This window comes from Pinus tabuliformis, chromosome 3_1 (genome assembly GCF_031772625.1).
Source record: "Pinus tabuliformis cultivar Carrire ecotype Pingquan chromosome 3_1, CPIR1, whole genome shotgun sequence".
Lineage (NCBI taxonomy): Eukaryota > Viridiplantae > Streptophyta > Pinopsida > Pinales > Pinaceae > Pinus > Pinus tabuliformis.
In genome coordinates, this window is record NC_142301.1 from 971,625,782 (window position 1) to 971,643,134 (window position 17,353).

The 17,353-nt window shown below is 33.8% G+C and overlaps 1 protein-coding gene across 1 annotated transcript; it reads right to left on the reverse strand.

Moving 5' to 3' along the window:
* Positions 1-2,051: 2,051 nt before the first annotated feature.
* Positions 2,052-6,858, reverse strand: LOC149191070 (MLO-like protein 6). The gene is made up of 16 exons (XM_089410657.1): positions 6,730-6,858; positions 6,393-6,450; positions 5,362-5,513; positions 5,110-5,226; positions 4,915-4,975; positions 4,595-4,683; positions 4,408-4,482; positions 4,201-4,292; positions 3,994-4,043; positions 3,849-3,889; positions 3,577-3,750; positions 3,429-3,464; positions 3,266-3,333; positions 2,919-2,979; positions 2,605-2,708; positions 2,052-2,388 (listed from the first exon to the last, which is right to left on the reverse strand). Exons 1-16 carry the CDS (start codon positions 6,856-6,858, stop codon positions 2,052-2,054), a joined length of 1,644 nt encoding a protein of 547 aa, XP_089266783.1.
* Between the last annotated feature and the right edge of the window lie 10,495 nt (positions 6,859-17,353).

The window sequence follows — 17,353 nt, forward strand, 5'->3', positions numbered from 1 at the left end:
CCATGAGATTAATAATAAAAACCCAAGGACTTATAAAGACAAGAAAATAATATTAAACTCTAGAGATTAATATTATAAACATGAGGTATATAAACCCTTAGATAAATATTATAAACCCTAAAATAAACATGGTTGAAAGTGGTTGATTTTCATTTTCAGACAATTGTTGTCATAATGCGACATTGGACCATGGTTGACCATGGCCAACCATTTTTATTTGAGGTTATTTAATATCTTAGGGTTTATATACCTTGTGTTTATAATATTAATTCTGTGGGTTTAATTTTATTCCTTTGGGTTTATAATCCCTTGGGTTCAATACTCAAAACCCAATAGTACAATATTCCCATGGTATACTATTATTTATAAGGTTTGTACTTAATATTAATCCCTAGGGTTTATAATCCCTTGGATCTTTTGTATTAAGCCTAAGGGATTATAAACGAAAAGGAGTTAATATTATAAATCCAAGGTATATAAACCACAAGATAAATACTATAATCCCTAGAATAAGGATGATTGACCATGGTCAACCATGGTCCAACGTGAGATTGTGACTAGGATTGTCTCAAAATGAAAATCAACAATTGTCAACCATGGCCGACCAATGTTCTTACAATTTATATACCTTGGGATTATAATATTAATCCCTAGGGTTTAATATGATTCCCTTGGGTTAATAATTCCTTGGGTTTTTAGTATTAATCCCTTGGGTTAATATTATTGTCTTTGATTCATAATCACTTAGGGTTTTAGTATTAAACCCTAGGAATATGAACCCTTACATTAGTAAACCCATAGGATTGATATTATAAGGGAATAATAAACCCAAGGGCTAATGCTAAGACGCTAATGTATTATAAACCCAAGGGACTAATATTATAAATCCAAGAAATATAAATCCTTGGTTGACCATGATTTATATTGAACTTAAGGGATTAATATTATAAACCCATGAATACTATTATATCCTACGAAAATGAACACTTAGATTAATATACCCAAGGGATTGATATTATAAACCCAAGGGATTAATACTATAAATCCAAGGAAATATAAACCCTAGAGTTTTAGTAACAATCACTTTGCTTTATTATCCTTTTGGATTAATATTCCTAATAATAAAAAATAATATTTAATAATTAAATAATAATAATAACATTTAATTTTAAATAATAATAAACAAATTTTAATATTAAATAATAATTACTATTAACTATAATAATATTTTTATTGCAATAGTATTTTATGGTAGATACAAATAGTATATTTATCAATAATATATACAAATGAAACTTTTAGCTATATAAACCCTATTAATATTTTTTATGTATTTGTGGTAGTTATACATTATATTTTAGGATATATACTATTGTGCACATGATTATACCTTTTTAAAATATTTATCATGCCATTGGTCAACATCGTTTACATAACATTATTATATTATGTCCGGTGTGTTTATATTAATTACTACTACTACAGGATTAGTGCGATTATGTTAATTTGACTGCCTCTGAGTCCTTGGAGCTTGACCTCGTGCACCACTCCTGCTGCTGCTCCTTATAAAATGGCTTCCAACTACAAAAAAATCATCGTCCTAATTATAAAAAAAAAAACAAAAAAAAAACACGACGAACAACTGTCATAATCATTGAAAAATATTCATTTATTTAATTTTACGGTATTGATTAAATATTAAATTTTGTTAACGATATAAATTCATAATTTATATATTAATTTTACCTGCCCGCTACAGTTAAGCTAGATAGTTTGATTTAGAATTGGTTTCTATCATATCACTTGTTTATTCCCGCAAGACTCTCATCCCTTTTTACAACCAGGCTGATCCAATTTTGGAGTGCGTTAATTATAAAACATAGAAACTGCTGAGCCTTGGGGCTCGTAAATTTCTTAGAAAATACAGTCCATCGCTAAAAAAAAGTCTAACTAAAACATATTACATTTTTCCTTAATATCTTTAATTGATATGAAACACACAATTAAGACAGGACAAATGAAAAATCTCTGCTATTTATGTTTACATCTTCTTAAGTAAGCTGCTCTTCTGTAACCTCTATGCTTATATCTTCTGAAGTAAGCTGCTCTCCTGTGACCTCTTTGACACCCCAGGTTTCAGAAATCGAAACAGTTCTAATAGGCTGCGGAAGATATGCAAAAGATGCAACCATTCCCAGATTTGAGCTCTCTACTTGTTTTGAAATGCGATGTTGTGCTGTAGCTTCTGAGTACTCTGGGGATTCGGTTGCTTCGTAATCTGGGGAAATATCTGGAATTTCAATGTCTCCCATAGTAGTATACCTGCGCATTAAGTTCAATGGAGAAGATCCATGGCTTGGAGTTGTTTCCACACTCGGAGTTCCCCCTCTGTTTGAAAATTCAGACTTCGACATTCTGCTTCTGCTTGAAAATATATAGTTTGAATTTCTTCCTTTCATATTGTTCATAGCTCTTTGATGCCATCTCCTCAAGCCACTAGCTATCCGTTCTTCGGATATTGAGTTTGAATTTCCTCTTTTCATAGCTCTTTGATGCCATCTCCTCAAGCCACTAGCTATCCGTTCTTCAGATATTGTGTTCTGCGTTGCATTTCTTATTTTGATATTTTTCTTAGCTCTTTCATGCCATCTTATCAAGGAACTAACTACTTGTTCATCAAATATTGTGTTCTTCATGTGCGAACCCATCTGCATAGCATATGTATCAGTTTTGATACCGTAATTAAAAGGACCAGAGTTATTTGTACAGATTGAAGAAGAATATCTACCCATTATTTGCTTAACTATAAGAATAGAGAGACATTAAGAAAAATGCCGACACTTTCCCATTTTCTATTAACATAATTCAGTAGGTTTCGAAAAGTTCAAACTCTCTTTGAAATTGGGATAAAAATTCACCTGTGTCACAAGTGCGTAGAGTGGAAGCGTGACATAACTACATATAAACTGCACAAGCACCCTGGATATTACATCACCCAATTCAATTATCGTTCAGTTCATAACACAATTTTATTCAGTGTTCTCGTTATGTTAGAATTTAAAAATATTATGTTAAATTTGAACTTAGGTTGATTATAAATTTTAACAAGAAACAAAGTTATCAGTTAATTTTGATCTATAACGATTAAATACACGGATTTTGCAATTATCATAAAAGGAACCTCTGCCAAAGCAATTGTTAAAATTAACCGAAGAAAAGATCTTTATGACGGAATATGCTTTTATATAACGATCGACATACTTACCCAATGACGATTCGCAATATGATCGTATAAAGCCTATCGTGGAAACAAGAGTTTAAGCCAAATTGCCACTGCAATCATCATTGTGATCCTATTGTTAACTGTGCAGATTCAAAGTATCTGCTGATATTATAATTTATTATAATTACAAATATAAATGGCTTACACATGTCCACGAAAGGAAAGCAAGCTGGAAAGCATTCTGCAGGAACCATCAAGCCTTTATGTCAGTGTCATAAATATAATATGTCAGTGTCATAAATATAATAGACACAATTAAGGAAATAAAATTTACAATGCAATTATTTCGATACCTGGAACAGAGTGAAATGGATCAAGAATATAATAAGTTCAGGGCGATCGAACCAAAACAACTTATCCGTTGGCTGCACCACTGGAATTCCTTTAACTACAGAATGTCTCCGTTGAATTGCTAAGGCCATCTCTAATATTATAAGTTGCAGCTTCACTCCAACTATCAAAACTATCTGCACAAGTAATGCAGCAATAAACACGCAGAAGTCAATAGTGGACAACTTTTCTATATCATTAGTAATTCTACTTCCGAACATTTACAGGGACTTACAGCTAAGGGAACGAAGGAGAACCAAAAGTATGAATGCCAGTCTCCTCATACAGTAATGCAACCAGTGAAAGAGACAACGTCAGATTCGCTAGTAACAGAAACAAAACTAAACATTGGAGTAAGACAGAGAGTTGTGAAGTCTTACGATGCAAGTTGATAAGCAAAAAGCCCATGGCAAAAGTCCACAGGGGAACACTGCAAATAACGCAATAACTGCTGTAGTGTTAGGTAAATAGTAAGGGGAGGTTTCCCAGAGAATCAAAACAAAAGGAGGACTAAGAAGCGTTCCACGAGGAAAATCAATTATTATTGCTAGAGACCAAAGTTTTTAGGCACAAAAAGTTAATAGAACCTGATTCCAATCACCCTCTTGAAGTCGTCATCCAATGATCTCTTTATATATTTATGAAAATCAAACTTCTTGTTATTTGCAGAGAGATGGGCCTATACAGTACCAAGGAAGAAAATTCACAAGGCAAATCAGATAAATCACGTGAATGAAATGGTTGTTTAAACCGAGAAGAAATGGAAGGGAACATTTGAAGTCATGGAGATATACAATGATGAAGCCATGGCGCAAGGTTAAGTAATCAGTTTTCCTTATGGATCGAAAGAATTGTCTGAAGAAGCAAACCTGCAAATCTACGTAGTGTTAAATTCTAAACCAGAAATGAATATTAATATTACATGTAAAATGGATTGAAGCAAACTAAATCCCTAGAAAATTTGGAGTATGAATTACTTACCACCCACTTAAGAATGGGTGTTCTGCTCCATAAATTCATATGACGCCTTACAAATGTAGTTTGTTGGGTTAATCTGAACCTTGAAGGATCTGCATGAAACAAACAGCAAGCACTTCGCTGCTTGTACTTGAGAACAACCTTTCTAAAATTCCTCAAAACGTTATCCAATAGTAAATATTCTTGATGTTTCAACTTGAAATCATTTCACAGGGTGTCCCCGTTGAAATTTGCAGATTCGTAACCTGGTTTATGTGGCATTTTTCAAACATGACAGACTGCGAGACGAGGCCATTTAGAGAAGAAAATTGAAAAGAACTCACCATGTGAACATGGATAATCCATTGTTACTATCTCCTTTTCCCATGCTTTCCAACGCCTCATCTAGGCACCAAAACGACTTGTATTTTGAGTTAAGGATGTTTTGAACGCATGAAGATATGAAAGCAAATTCAAACCGAGAAAAAATTTAAGCTGAATGACATGGGAGAAGATCAGTTATTTTCCATTGCACTTACTTTTGCTCTTGCTAGGGCGATTGTTAGAACACTATATAACGCATGGACAGTTGCCAACGTAAAGATGAAGTAGTGGAGCTGGTTCATGCCAGTGAGAGACACCAGAGGATACTTACCCTTGAATCAAGAGGGAATGAATAATTATCAAACTATCATAAATATCTTGAATCATATTAAATGGACTAACACGATCTAAATAACATCTAATCGCATCGGGAAATTCGAATACTCAACATAGAGTTTGGTGTCCACCTGTTTGGAACAATGATCGATAGCAGAAGCCATTGATTCTTCCTTTTGACATGGAAGCATACTATAAGCCATTCCTTTCGGTATGCAAATCTTAGAAATGGGCTTCTGTCCAACGGTCAGTAGAAACGAGATGAAGCCCATAAGCATCAGTTCTGCAATCCAGAAAAGCCCATTTAAAATGTATTGTCAGCCGTTGTCATGTGATGCAATCTCATTCTGAAATTCTGAGGGTTGCTAAAAGATAGACTTGCTACAACGATGTGCTTATTTTAATCTCTTACTTTCACACCTAAAGCAATATAATCATAGAAAAATGGCTTTAAAAAGCCGGGTTATTGCTTTTAAGTTTTAGAATTTTAGACGCTTCAGAGGTTTTTGAAGGTTCTAAATTTATTTCTTTTATTTAAAAATAAATCCAAACCATCCTTATTTCAAAAAACATATTAAAGGCTCAGTTTCATATTTTTTGAAAAACGAAATCATCAAATTCCTACTGGAAAATTGCCTTCAAGGCAAAATGCTTGCCTGGTTACACAAGTCCACTTAGAATGTTGAATGGTCAAATCAAACCACACTACAATCTAGGACAGTAACGGAGAAAGGTTTGATATATGGGGTTCAACCACAATTTCAGTTAAACTAATTGATGATGGGGTGATTCATTTCATCTGGCAATTGATCCAAACTCGGTGAATATCTTTGTGGGACCGTAACCCTTTCATGACTATTAATATATGGGAAAAAATGTGTTTATATTAAATTCAATTTAGAATGGACCGATCAAAAGTATTTGAAATTTTAGTTCAAAGTTTGGAAGATTTAAAACAAATGGAATTTAGTTAAATAATTATAAGTAGAACTTTGTATTTATGATGTTATCCATTTAATATAATTCCAACAATATTTGAAGTGAAAATATGAATTTAGCATATTGGAGAAAATGGACATTTCTTAATGCCTTTATACCACTGAAAAGATAACAACATACAAACTTATTTCGATATCTACGGAGACCATGACAACCAGCCTACCTCCTTTCACCTCTTCAAGTGCGTCATATAGGGCCTTCTTATTTCGCCTGGACAGCCACTGCAATACAATCACAGAAAGATTAATATTACAGATAGATATTAAGTTCAAATCTTGATCGTTCGGCATATGGAATATGCATTGCACCTATATAAAAATTTCTGCTGATTATAATGAAAATTTTGGTGGGCGATTATTGGTCTTGGCCTACTGACGAGCGAATCTGTCTGTGTGATCAAAAGTGCGAATCTATTGCTGAATACCGAATATAATTAAACCAAATCCGTTGCACAATGGAAGTAAGATATTAAATTGAAGAGTATGTTGGCTAAACCTTACAGTTCCAGCATGATGGATAGCCCGTTCAATAAGTAAGGAGATGATAACAAAGGCCGAACAAACAACTGTGACTGCCCAAGTGGGAGTTTGCTCTAAAGAACGCTCATTACCACCACTGCCTACAGCCATATCCTTCTCAGACAACTGATACTAACTAAATTTCAGTATTTTGAAACAACAATTTCCATGAAATACCTCAGCCTAAATAATGAAATTTCTCACAGCACAGAAGATGTTTATAGGAGAACTCTAAATGGCTTCAACTGCATACAACTCATTGTGTCTGCACATTCAAATGTACCCAATTCATTGACTCTGAACATTCAACTGTCAGAATTCTTGGACACTTCCGCTTCTAGACGCAAATACAATTCAACACAATAATGATAAACTAGAATACCGTCTTCCTAAATAATGAAATATCTTCAAATGTACTCAATTCATTGACCCTGAACAGACAGAATTGTTGGTCGATTCTGCTTCTAGACGCAAATACAATTCAACTCGATAACTACATGATGTGATTCATTGACTCTCAGCATTAAACTGACAGAATTCTTGACCAATTCTTCTGGACACGAGTACAATTCAACTCAATAGCTACATGATGATGTGATTCATAGGACGGTGGTTAAAAGACGCGTTATTTTAAGTTCCAAAGTTAGTGTATAGTCACGGAAATCGTAGAATAATCGACGTATTTGTGATTCAGTTCAACGCAGGGGCTTCCATGTTGCAGATAAGGGCCAAAATGTCAATCATGCACTCGTCCTGATGATGCCAAAACTCCTCCATCAATCTATTTCTGCGTTCAAAACTCCTCCAATTTTGTTTTTGAGTTCAGTTGTCCAGGTGACCATTTCGTATTAAAGGCAGTTCGTCAAACACTTATCTATATAAATGAACAAATTTTCAATTTATAAATTACCCAGTATAATTATAAATTTATGAAAATAAAATAATAATTAATTTTTATATTAATAAATAAATGTTATGTTTTAAAGTAATATCATTAAACATAATTTTTTTTTTAATATATATAAAAATACATATTTATGAATTACCGATTTTAAAAGTCGAAAAATTTAGAAAATTATAATTTGTTTTTTTTTTTTAAATTAATTATTATTTATTTAAATATAAATTTGTAGAAGATAAAGGTAAAACGCTTATAAATTAAAATCATTCAATTTAATTAATTTACCCGGGATAATTTATATTCAAAGTATATTATTATAATGTACGTTAAGAATTTTAAATAAAGTTTTTAAATCTGATAATTTTTTACAGTTAGGATTTTATTTTTATTTGTTTTTTTTTTAATTTTAAAAATTGAGAGATTTGTATTATTGAATTTAAGCTTCTGTGATCCGAACCACACTCGTTGCATTGACAAAAATACTATAATGTGATTTACCTCAAAAAAAAATCCCTCTATTAGATTTCTATTAATCAAAATGTGTTAAGAAAACATATATACTGAGGTTATAAAAGAAAGTACCTTTTACTGTTTCTCCATTCCAAAACAAAGAGCTCTAAAAGATGGATATTTAAAAATAAAATATGCATAATCATATTCCAAGAGTGGAAGTTTAAATAAAACCTAATAATAGATACCTAAAGTGGAACTTTATATAAATCCTAATAATAGATACCGAAAATTGGGAAAAATTGACAATACATCAAAATTAGCCTAGTTGATCACAAATTCCAGCCATCTTAGCAAGTTCATGAGGAATCTCATGGGCCCACTCATTCAAATCTAAAAGTTGAATTACTAATTGAGATTAGAATCTCCATCCAAATTGTACAAGTGGAGTGGAAATCCCTTATGCATTTTGGTGGTCTAATTGACGGCCATTGAATTTGTACTCCACATTCATCTTGAACATGTATCGTAAGTATCTAATAGATTATAGTGTCCATTGAAGCCTCTACTCGCAGTATTAGTGTAACATTCCTCAATTGAAATTATTGAGTTGAGTCAAGTAATTCCTCTTTAACCTTCTCATGTCGATAAGGGATCAATTGCACTTTTAATATTTAGCGATTCACCGTGGGGTCAATTATGAGGGAACCACACTCTTACACAAGGACAATTGGGAACTACAAAGTGGTAGGGATAACGAGTAAAAGATTGACAAAAAAAACTTGGAAAGTAACCAATCTATAAAAGTGCCTGAAAGGCTCCTCCTCCATATCCAATTTTAGATTGAGTCCCAACCACCCTCTAGTGCCCTTTCCATCATGTATCTTAACCCTAATTATTATGATAAGATGAAAATGGTAGATGAGGTAAACCCTCACTTGAAAAATTTCACCACAAGCCTATGGAATGCATTAGAGTATCATAACCATATCGGTTGGAGAACGCCATATTAACATCTTGATGGAAGGGTCATGTCAATCACTTATTTCCATGGATTTGAATACCCACCACTTCGACCCGGGTTGATATGAGAAAGATTGTGAGATTAGTTGAACAAAATTAGGAATTAATTACAATTTCATTTATTTTTACTTCTTGCATAGGGGTTTTCTTTAACATTATTGCTCTTGAACGCATGGTAATGATTCCAAAACCATAGATTTGAAGAAAAGGTGAACTTGGTGGGATTAGTTCTTTAATGTTTAGGTAACGGGCTAAATTGACTCTCTTCACTAATAATTATTAGTTTTTTAGTAAATAATTATTAGTTTTTTAGTTTTTTAACGTTTAGGTAATTGGCTAAATTAACTCCCTTACTTTTGCCTAATTGTTACAGGGATAGGTACATACTTTTAGTATCCACTAGTTTAGACTCCATGGATAGGTATATACTTTTAGTATCCAAGTAAATGTAAATTCAATAATTCCTCTAAGGTTAATTGTTACAGGGATAGGTACACACTTTTAGACTCCGTGGATAGGTATATACTTTTAGTATCCAAGTAAATGTAAATTCAATAATTCCTCTAAGGTTAATTGTTACAGGGATAGGTACATACTTTTAGTATCCACTAGTCTAGACTCCATGGATAGGTATATACTTTTAGTATCCAAGTAGATGTAAATTCAATAATTCCTATAAGGTTACTCTAATTTACAAGTAGGATGTTATGAGAGGCTTTTACCTCTAATTTTAAAATAGTGAGCAAGCTTGGTCATAGAGATTTTGAATGTTTTTAAGGAATCAAAAGTTAAAATCAACACTTTTGTTAAATATTTTGTATAATAAATTAATCATTGAATATATTGATGGTTGAGATTGATATAAGTTATGATTAATTCTATTAAGGATTTATTTCCAAATAAATATAGCCATTTATAATAAGTAGAGGAACATCAATAATATACCAGAATGACAACTTAATAGTGATATAGGATTATAGTTATAATAAAAATAAATGAAGTTATTATGGAACTCTCATTTGTAATATTATTATAATATTTTTCACTTTTTATAGTGCCAAAGGAGTTGTCTTTGAATATCTAAATATTTAACTCAATAATGATTCTTAAATATTGTATGTGTATATTTTTCTCTACATAAGGTCATCATAGAATTTTGTAGGGTTGGGAAAAACAAGCTTAGAAATTTAGAGATCATAGAATTTCGCATTGTTGGAAAAAGCGAGCTTAGAAATTTAGAGATTGTTTTAAAACAAATTTAAAATAGAAAAACAAAATTATATTAATGTATAAATGAGTGTTTAATTAATTCATCTCTAATATATATATTTAATTTAATTTAATTTGAGTTTCCATCCATAACGAATTTTATGTGAAGGAATAATTTAAAAATATTTTGATTTATCAAAACATACTAAAAATTTGATATTGAACTTTTCAAAGTACTATATAATATAACATTACATATGAAACCATATGTGTGTTTTTTTTGGCATTAAATAAATACACATCTCATGAAATATTAACAAAGGTTTCATTATAGTTAAGAGGTTTTAGCTTTTTCATTCTTCTCAAACTCCTGAAACTATCACTGAATTCACAACCAAGAATGTTAAATATATATGGAGATGCAAGACTTCCACAACTCCACATACATGGTTGTATTTACATGAAATCATTATAACTATGTGTAATGGGAAATTAACAATACAACTAGAAATATAACTATCATCACACACACAAAAAATGCATTATTTAACATTCACAAATAGATAAATAAAACAACATAACTCTATGTAGTATTCATAATAGACACATACACTAAGTTTTTGAAAAAGGTGATTAAATATTCATTCACTCATTCATTTTTTGATACTTCAATGGGGGTGACACAAAATCATAGTAGATAGATTTAGATCTCAACAACATCTACAACCATCAACAATTAACCCTCTAATAAGTCATTGCTATCACTAAAGATGATCCATACACTAATGTGAAACCCTTTACCTAGGCAAAACAAACTTTTATACAATGATGGTTTCTAAGGTTAAGCATGTCAATTTTGTTACAAAATAATAGGGGTGACTATGTCAATCCATTAAATAGGTCAACTCATCATTTATTATCATTAACTTCTATTTTTCTTAGTCACCCCTATTATGGTTTTCTGCCCATGGTATTTTTTAGATCTAGTCAGGGGAATTACGATTATGTTTTAATTCAGGGTTAATGGATTTGGGTTTATGGATGCTTCGACATGTATATATATGTATTGTAAAATTGAAAGGAAGATAATGAAAAATCAATCTGGTAGTCCCGGTTTTGGGATCCAGGGGAAAATTTTTGTGTATATTTGTTTTATGTTTTATGCTCTCTCCATTGTTTATTTTTTGGTTTTTTAGAATTCGTATGAAGGTAATTTCTGTACGGGGTTAAAACCTACATTTGGTATCAGAGTTGTTTTTGCTTCAAGGGGATACCTTTGTTTCTAAGGGGTTTTGTTCGGACCTATGGTAAACCCTGTTCAGTGGGAGATCTATGGGATAAATTATTATGGTGAAAGAATATGGAGAGCAGTGGAAAGATAGAGATCGAGAAATTTAATGGTCAGAGTTATGAGTTGTGGAAACTCAAGCTGGAGGATCTGCTAGTGGATAAAAATCAGTGAATCATGGTAGATCCGGGTACTAAACCAACGACAATGTCAGCTGAAGATTGGGAAAGTTGGAATGGAAGGGAAAGAGTACAATACGACTGTCTATCTCATATTTAGTATTATTGAATGTATCAGGGGAAGCTTCAATGAAGGCTTTGTGGGACAAGTTAGGGACTTTATACAAATCCAAGTCTCTGGTGAACAAACTTTTCCTACAGAAAAATATGTATAACCCGAGGATGAAGGATGGAGACTCGGTGATAGTGCATGTGACTGCCTTTAATACTGTGGTAAGCCAGTTGTTATTCGTTTATATAAAAATTTCATATGAAGATAAGTGCATCAGTTGATTGGTTATGCTCTCTACTAGATTTGTGGGGTAGTCTGGTTGTTGCAATAGGTAGCAATGTGACTGCCTTGCAGTTTGATGAAATAGTCTCATCCTTGTTGTCAGAGGAGATGAGACGGAAAAATACGGAGGGCCAGAATGATGATCCCTTGTCTATACAAGGATGGTCCCAGAACAAAAACAAAAATAAATTCTCAAGTGGGAGATCTAAATCTAGAGGGATATCTAATTCTCTCGTAAAACTTGAAAAGGTGTGATGGAAATGCTGAAAGGAAGGGCACTTCAAAAAGGATTGTAGATCTAAATACCTTGAGAAAGGAAATGGATCTGATGATGCTCCTTCTGTAGAGGAAAAAATCACCTCAGATGAAGGTGGGGGTGTGTACTTGGCTTCTTCTTCAAGTACACATGTAGATCATGAGGCATGGTTGATTGACTCAGGTACATCCTTTCACTTCACTCCCCACTGGGAGTGGTTCTACGAGTATGGTAAATATGATGGTGGTGATGTCTTCTTAGGGGATGATAGGAAGGCTAGAATCTTCAGTGGTGGAAAAGTCAGGTTGAAGTTGCAAGGTGGAAGGATTATAACACTTTTGGGTGTTCTGCATATTCCTGCATTGACTAGAAATCTAATTTCTATAAGTAAGTTGGACGATGCGGGAGTAAAAATTTTGTTCGCGAAAGATACTTGCAAGATGGTTCGGGGAGCACTGATATTAATGAGAGGAGTTCGATTGGAACTCTGTAAAATCCTTAGGGTAGCAATGTTATTGATGGGTGCAACAATTTTCTAGTTCTTGAAAGTGGAGCAGAAAATCTAGTGGTCTCTGGAGAAAAGACCATGCTATGGCATCAAAGGCTTGGAAATATTAGAGAGAAGGGCCTTCAAATACTTCATGGTAATGGTATGGTAGAAGGCATATCTAATTTCTCTCTAGATTTTGATTTCTATGAAAATTGTGCATATGGGAAGCAAAATCAGGTGACTTTCCCCTCTGGTGCTAAGAGAGTGAAACATATATTAGAGTTTGTGCACAGTGATGTGTTTGGAACTGTGTCGGTTCCATCATTGGGTAATTCTGTGTACTATGTATCATTTATAGATGACTTCTCAAGGAATACATGGATATTTTTCCTTAGGAAGAAATTTGCAGTCTTTGACAGGTTTAAACAATTTAAGGCTCTCGTGGAAAACCAGACAGAGAAGAAGATAAAGGTGTTTAGGATAGATAATGGTGGAGATTTTTGCAATAAGGGATTTGAAGAGTTTGTTAAGAAGTGTGGTATAGAATGACATAAGACTACTCCATACATACCTCAACAAAATGGGGTTGCAGAAAGAATGAACGGGACGTTGATGGAAAAGGCAAGAAACATACTCAGTGGTGCCGGGTTAGGACAAGATTTTTGGGCAGAGGTCATGGAGACTGCATGTTACCTGGTTAATAGATCACCTTCATCAGCGTCAGAGTATATGACTCCACAAGAGGTATGGACTGGTAAGAGACCCTCCCTTTAACATATAAGGGTATTTGGATGTGATGCATATGTACGTGTTCCAAAGGAGGAAAGAACCAAGTTGGATAGTATATCTAAAAGGTGCATCTTTATTGGGTATAAGGATGGTTTAAAAGTTTATAAGATTTGGAACCCAGAAACAAGGAAGGTTGTGTACAACCGCGATGTGGTGTTTAGAGAGGTGAAAGATGTTATTAAACATGAATTCCTACCAAAAGAACCTGAGAAGATAGAGTTTAAGCTAAAGGAGGAAGAACCAGACTCTACAACAGAAGAGGAATCAGAACATGAAGAGCCACAAAATCCAGTTGTGAGAAGATCAGTTTGAGAAAGAAGGCATAAATGTATAGTCCATCTACTTCATGTTCAAAATTTGCTTATCTATTACTAATGATGATCCCATAACTGTTAGGGAAGAAGTAGCTTCGGAGGATGGCAAACCCTGGAAAAAGGCCATGGTTGATGAAATGACATCTTTGCATAAAGTGAGGCTTGGGATCTAATGGACTTGTGGGTTGGAAGGAAACCCATTGGCAGAAAATGGGCATTTAAGAAGAATACGAAAGCAGAAGGCAAGGTGGAAAAATACAAAGCTCTAGCAAAAGGTTATTCCCGCGTGCCGGGAATTGATTTGGTGATATTTTTTATCTTGTTTCCAAGGTAGCTTCTATTAGATTACTTTTATCTATTGTTGATGCTTTTGATTTTTAGGTAGAACAAATGGATGTGAAGACAACATTTCTTCACGGGGATATGGAAGAAGAGATCTACATGAAGAAACCTGAAGGCTTTGCAGTGAAGGGTATGAAAGAACTGGTATGTAGATTAAAAAATTCTCTGGATGGGTTAAAACAATCACCAAGGATGTGGTATCAGAAATTTTATACATATATATGGGGACTTGGCTTCACTAGAGGAAAAGCAGATCATTGTGTGTAATTTAAATTAATTGGTGACCATGTTATCTATTTTTTCTTGTATGTGGATGATATGTTTCTGATTGGAAATAACAAAGAAATTGTTTAGGAATTGAAGGCCCAATTGTCCTCCAAATTCAACTTGAAATATCTTGGTGCTGCAAACTATATTTTGGGCATGGAAATTAAATGAGATCGAGAAAAGAGGAAGCTCTAGTTAAACCACAGGAACTATGTCACGACAATATTACAGAGGTTTAATATGTAGGATAGTAAACTGGTGAAGGTTCTTTTTCCTGTAGGTGTAAAGTTATCTACTGAACAATGTACCAAGACACAAGAAGAGGAAGAGTACATGTCCCATGTTCCATATGCAAGTGCAGTCAGTAGCCTGATTTATGCAATGTTTTGTACTAGACTAGGCGTTGCACATGTAGTGGGAGTATTGAGCAGGTTTATGTCAAAACAAGGGAAGGAGCATTAGACAATAGTGAAGTTGGTTTTTAGGTATTTTGGTGGCACTAGTGATTATGGTCTTACTACAAAGGAAGGTCAGGATTGGATAGAGTTTTGGACATCCGTGGATTTGTTGATGCAGACTAGGCTAGAGATATAGATTAGAGAAGATCTACAAGTGGGTATGTATTTAACCTGTTTGGAGGTGTAGTTAGTTGGATGAGCAAGAGACATTTTGTAGTGTCACTTTCAACTATAGAGGCAGAATACATGGAAGCCACTCATGCAAGAAAGGAAACAATTTGGTTGCAGATATTGTGTTCAAGTATGGGGTTGGTACAAAGAGCTATAAGGATAGACCGGGACAGCCAAAGAGAAATTTTATTGTCAAAGAAGCCTACTTATCATTCAAAGACAAAGCACATTAATGTTCAGTATCACTTTGTGAGGGATATGGTTGAGGACAAAAAGTTGTTGTTGGTAAAGGTGGGCACTTTATAGAATGTTGCAGATGCATTGACGAAGTTTGTGAGAACTGAGAATTTTTTTGGTGTAGAGAAACAATGGGTGTTGCAGGGCTAGACCAATGACTAAGCTCTCTTGTGGCCCCCCATGGAAAGAGAACAACAAGTGGGAGAATGTTGGGTGTGTGTTATATTATTTCCACAACTAGCCCCCCTTCGTTTGTGCATTGAGCGTAGCAGGGGGGCTGGCAACCCCCCCTGTAGGGGGGTTTGAGTGGGGCAGTAGCCCTCCTCTATGGGGTCTGGGGTAGCGCCCCAGGGATAATTGTTTTTGGACCCTATATGAGGTGGACATACCTACGTATGGTTTTGTGTGTGCTTTTAGCACATGGTTTTGGGCATGATGGTTTTCTGCCCATGGTATTTTGTAGATCCAGTCAAGGGAACTACAATTATGTTCTAATCTAGGGTTAATGGATTGAGGTTTATGGACACTTTGACATGTATAGATATGTATTATAACATTGAAAGGAAGATAATGAAAAATAAATTTGGTAGTCCTAGTTTTGGGATCCAATGGAAAATCTTTGTGTATATTTGTGTTATGTTTTATGCTCTCGCCATTTTTTATTTTCTATTTTTTTTAAATTCGTATGTAGGTAATTTTGGTATGCGGTTAAAACCTACACCCATCCAATATTTAACAACAATTATTATCTACTAACATTTTCCCATAGCTTGGTGTAGTTGATCCCTTACAGTATTAACTTCTTAAACTAGGGAGCACCTTACCCATTACTTATTGTTGTTGTTCACTCCCTTAGGCTTTAGAATTGTGCAAATAATGATGCAATTCACTACCATACTTACGTAGTAACCTCCTTGAAATACACACAAAATAAAGCAACTTAATAGGTTGGAATTCTAGGATTTCTATTGGTCAAATTTTATTTTCTTCCCAAAATTGAAGCAATGTGTCTTATAGCTTCAATTTCATCATGGAATTGATGGTGATCACGCCTCTTAATATCATGATTCTTGTCCATTTTTACGAGATATACCCATAATTGTTGATGGGTAGCTTGTAGTTATTCAAGCCCATTCTCTTTTTAGTAAGGTGCTATTCTACCTCATTCAAAGTGATACTCATAACACATAGTAGGCTAGAAGTGGACCATTGTTAAACCTTAGAAAATAAGTAGCATATCCCATCAATGGTCACTAATTGAATGGTTTCCCATTGGAAAGAAAAGGATATGATTGAGATGGCATTTGAATTTATACCTTTGTATGATTGTTTGCTAATTGAAACACCCTTATGACACACTTTTCGGGAGCTTCATCTAAGGATGAGACCACATCAATATGTTCCTAATTTCGCCACAAAAATAGATTGATAGTGAAGATGGTCTTGAATTTTTTTTTTAGTTGCACCATGATGGATAAGGTATTTATCCAAGAATGTGGAAGTGTGTTGCTAGATGTGTCCTCTTGTAGCTCATCATCATGAGTCTTCTCCATAGAAACATCCTCTAGTGTCCTAATATCATCTAAAAAACACCTCACCAAAACCATGGGGAAATCAGGGTTGTTTAACACCACTTCCACTTTAACCTAAAATGCATCCAACACTATCTATGAATTTTTATACCATCCATTTTATAACCTATTAGGTTTTTGCTACACTTGAATATATGAAACTATATCTAGTGTGTTGGTGTTTCTCACATGTAGAGAAAGGGGTTGTTGGCAATATCTCATTCTTGATAATAACTCTAGGGATATTGAAAATAGTTCCTTGATGATGATTCACAATATTAGTAATTGATATTTAGGTATGGGTATACTAAAATGTGAGGTAGACAT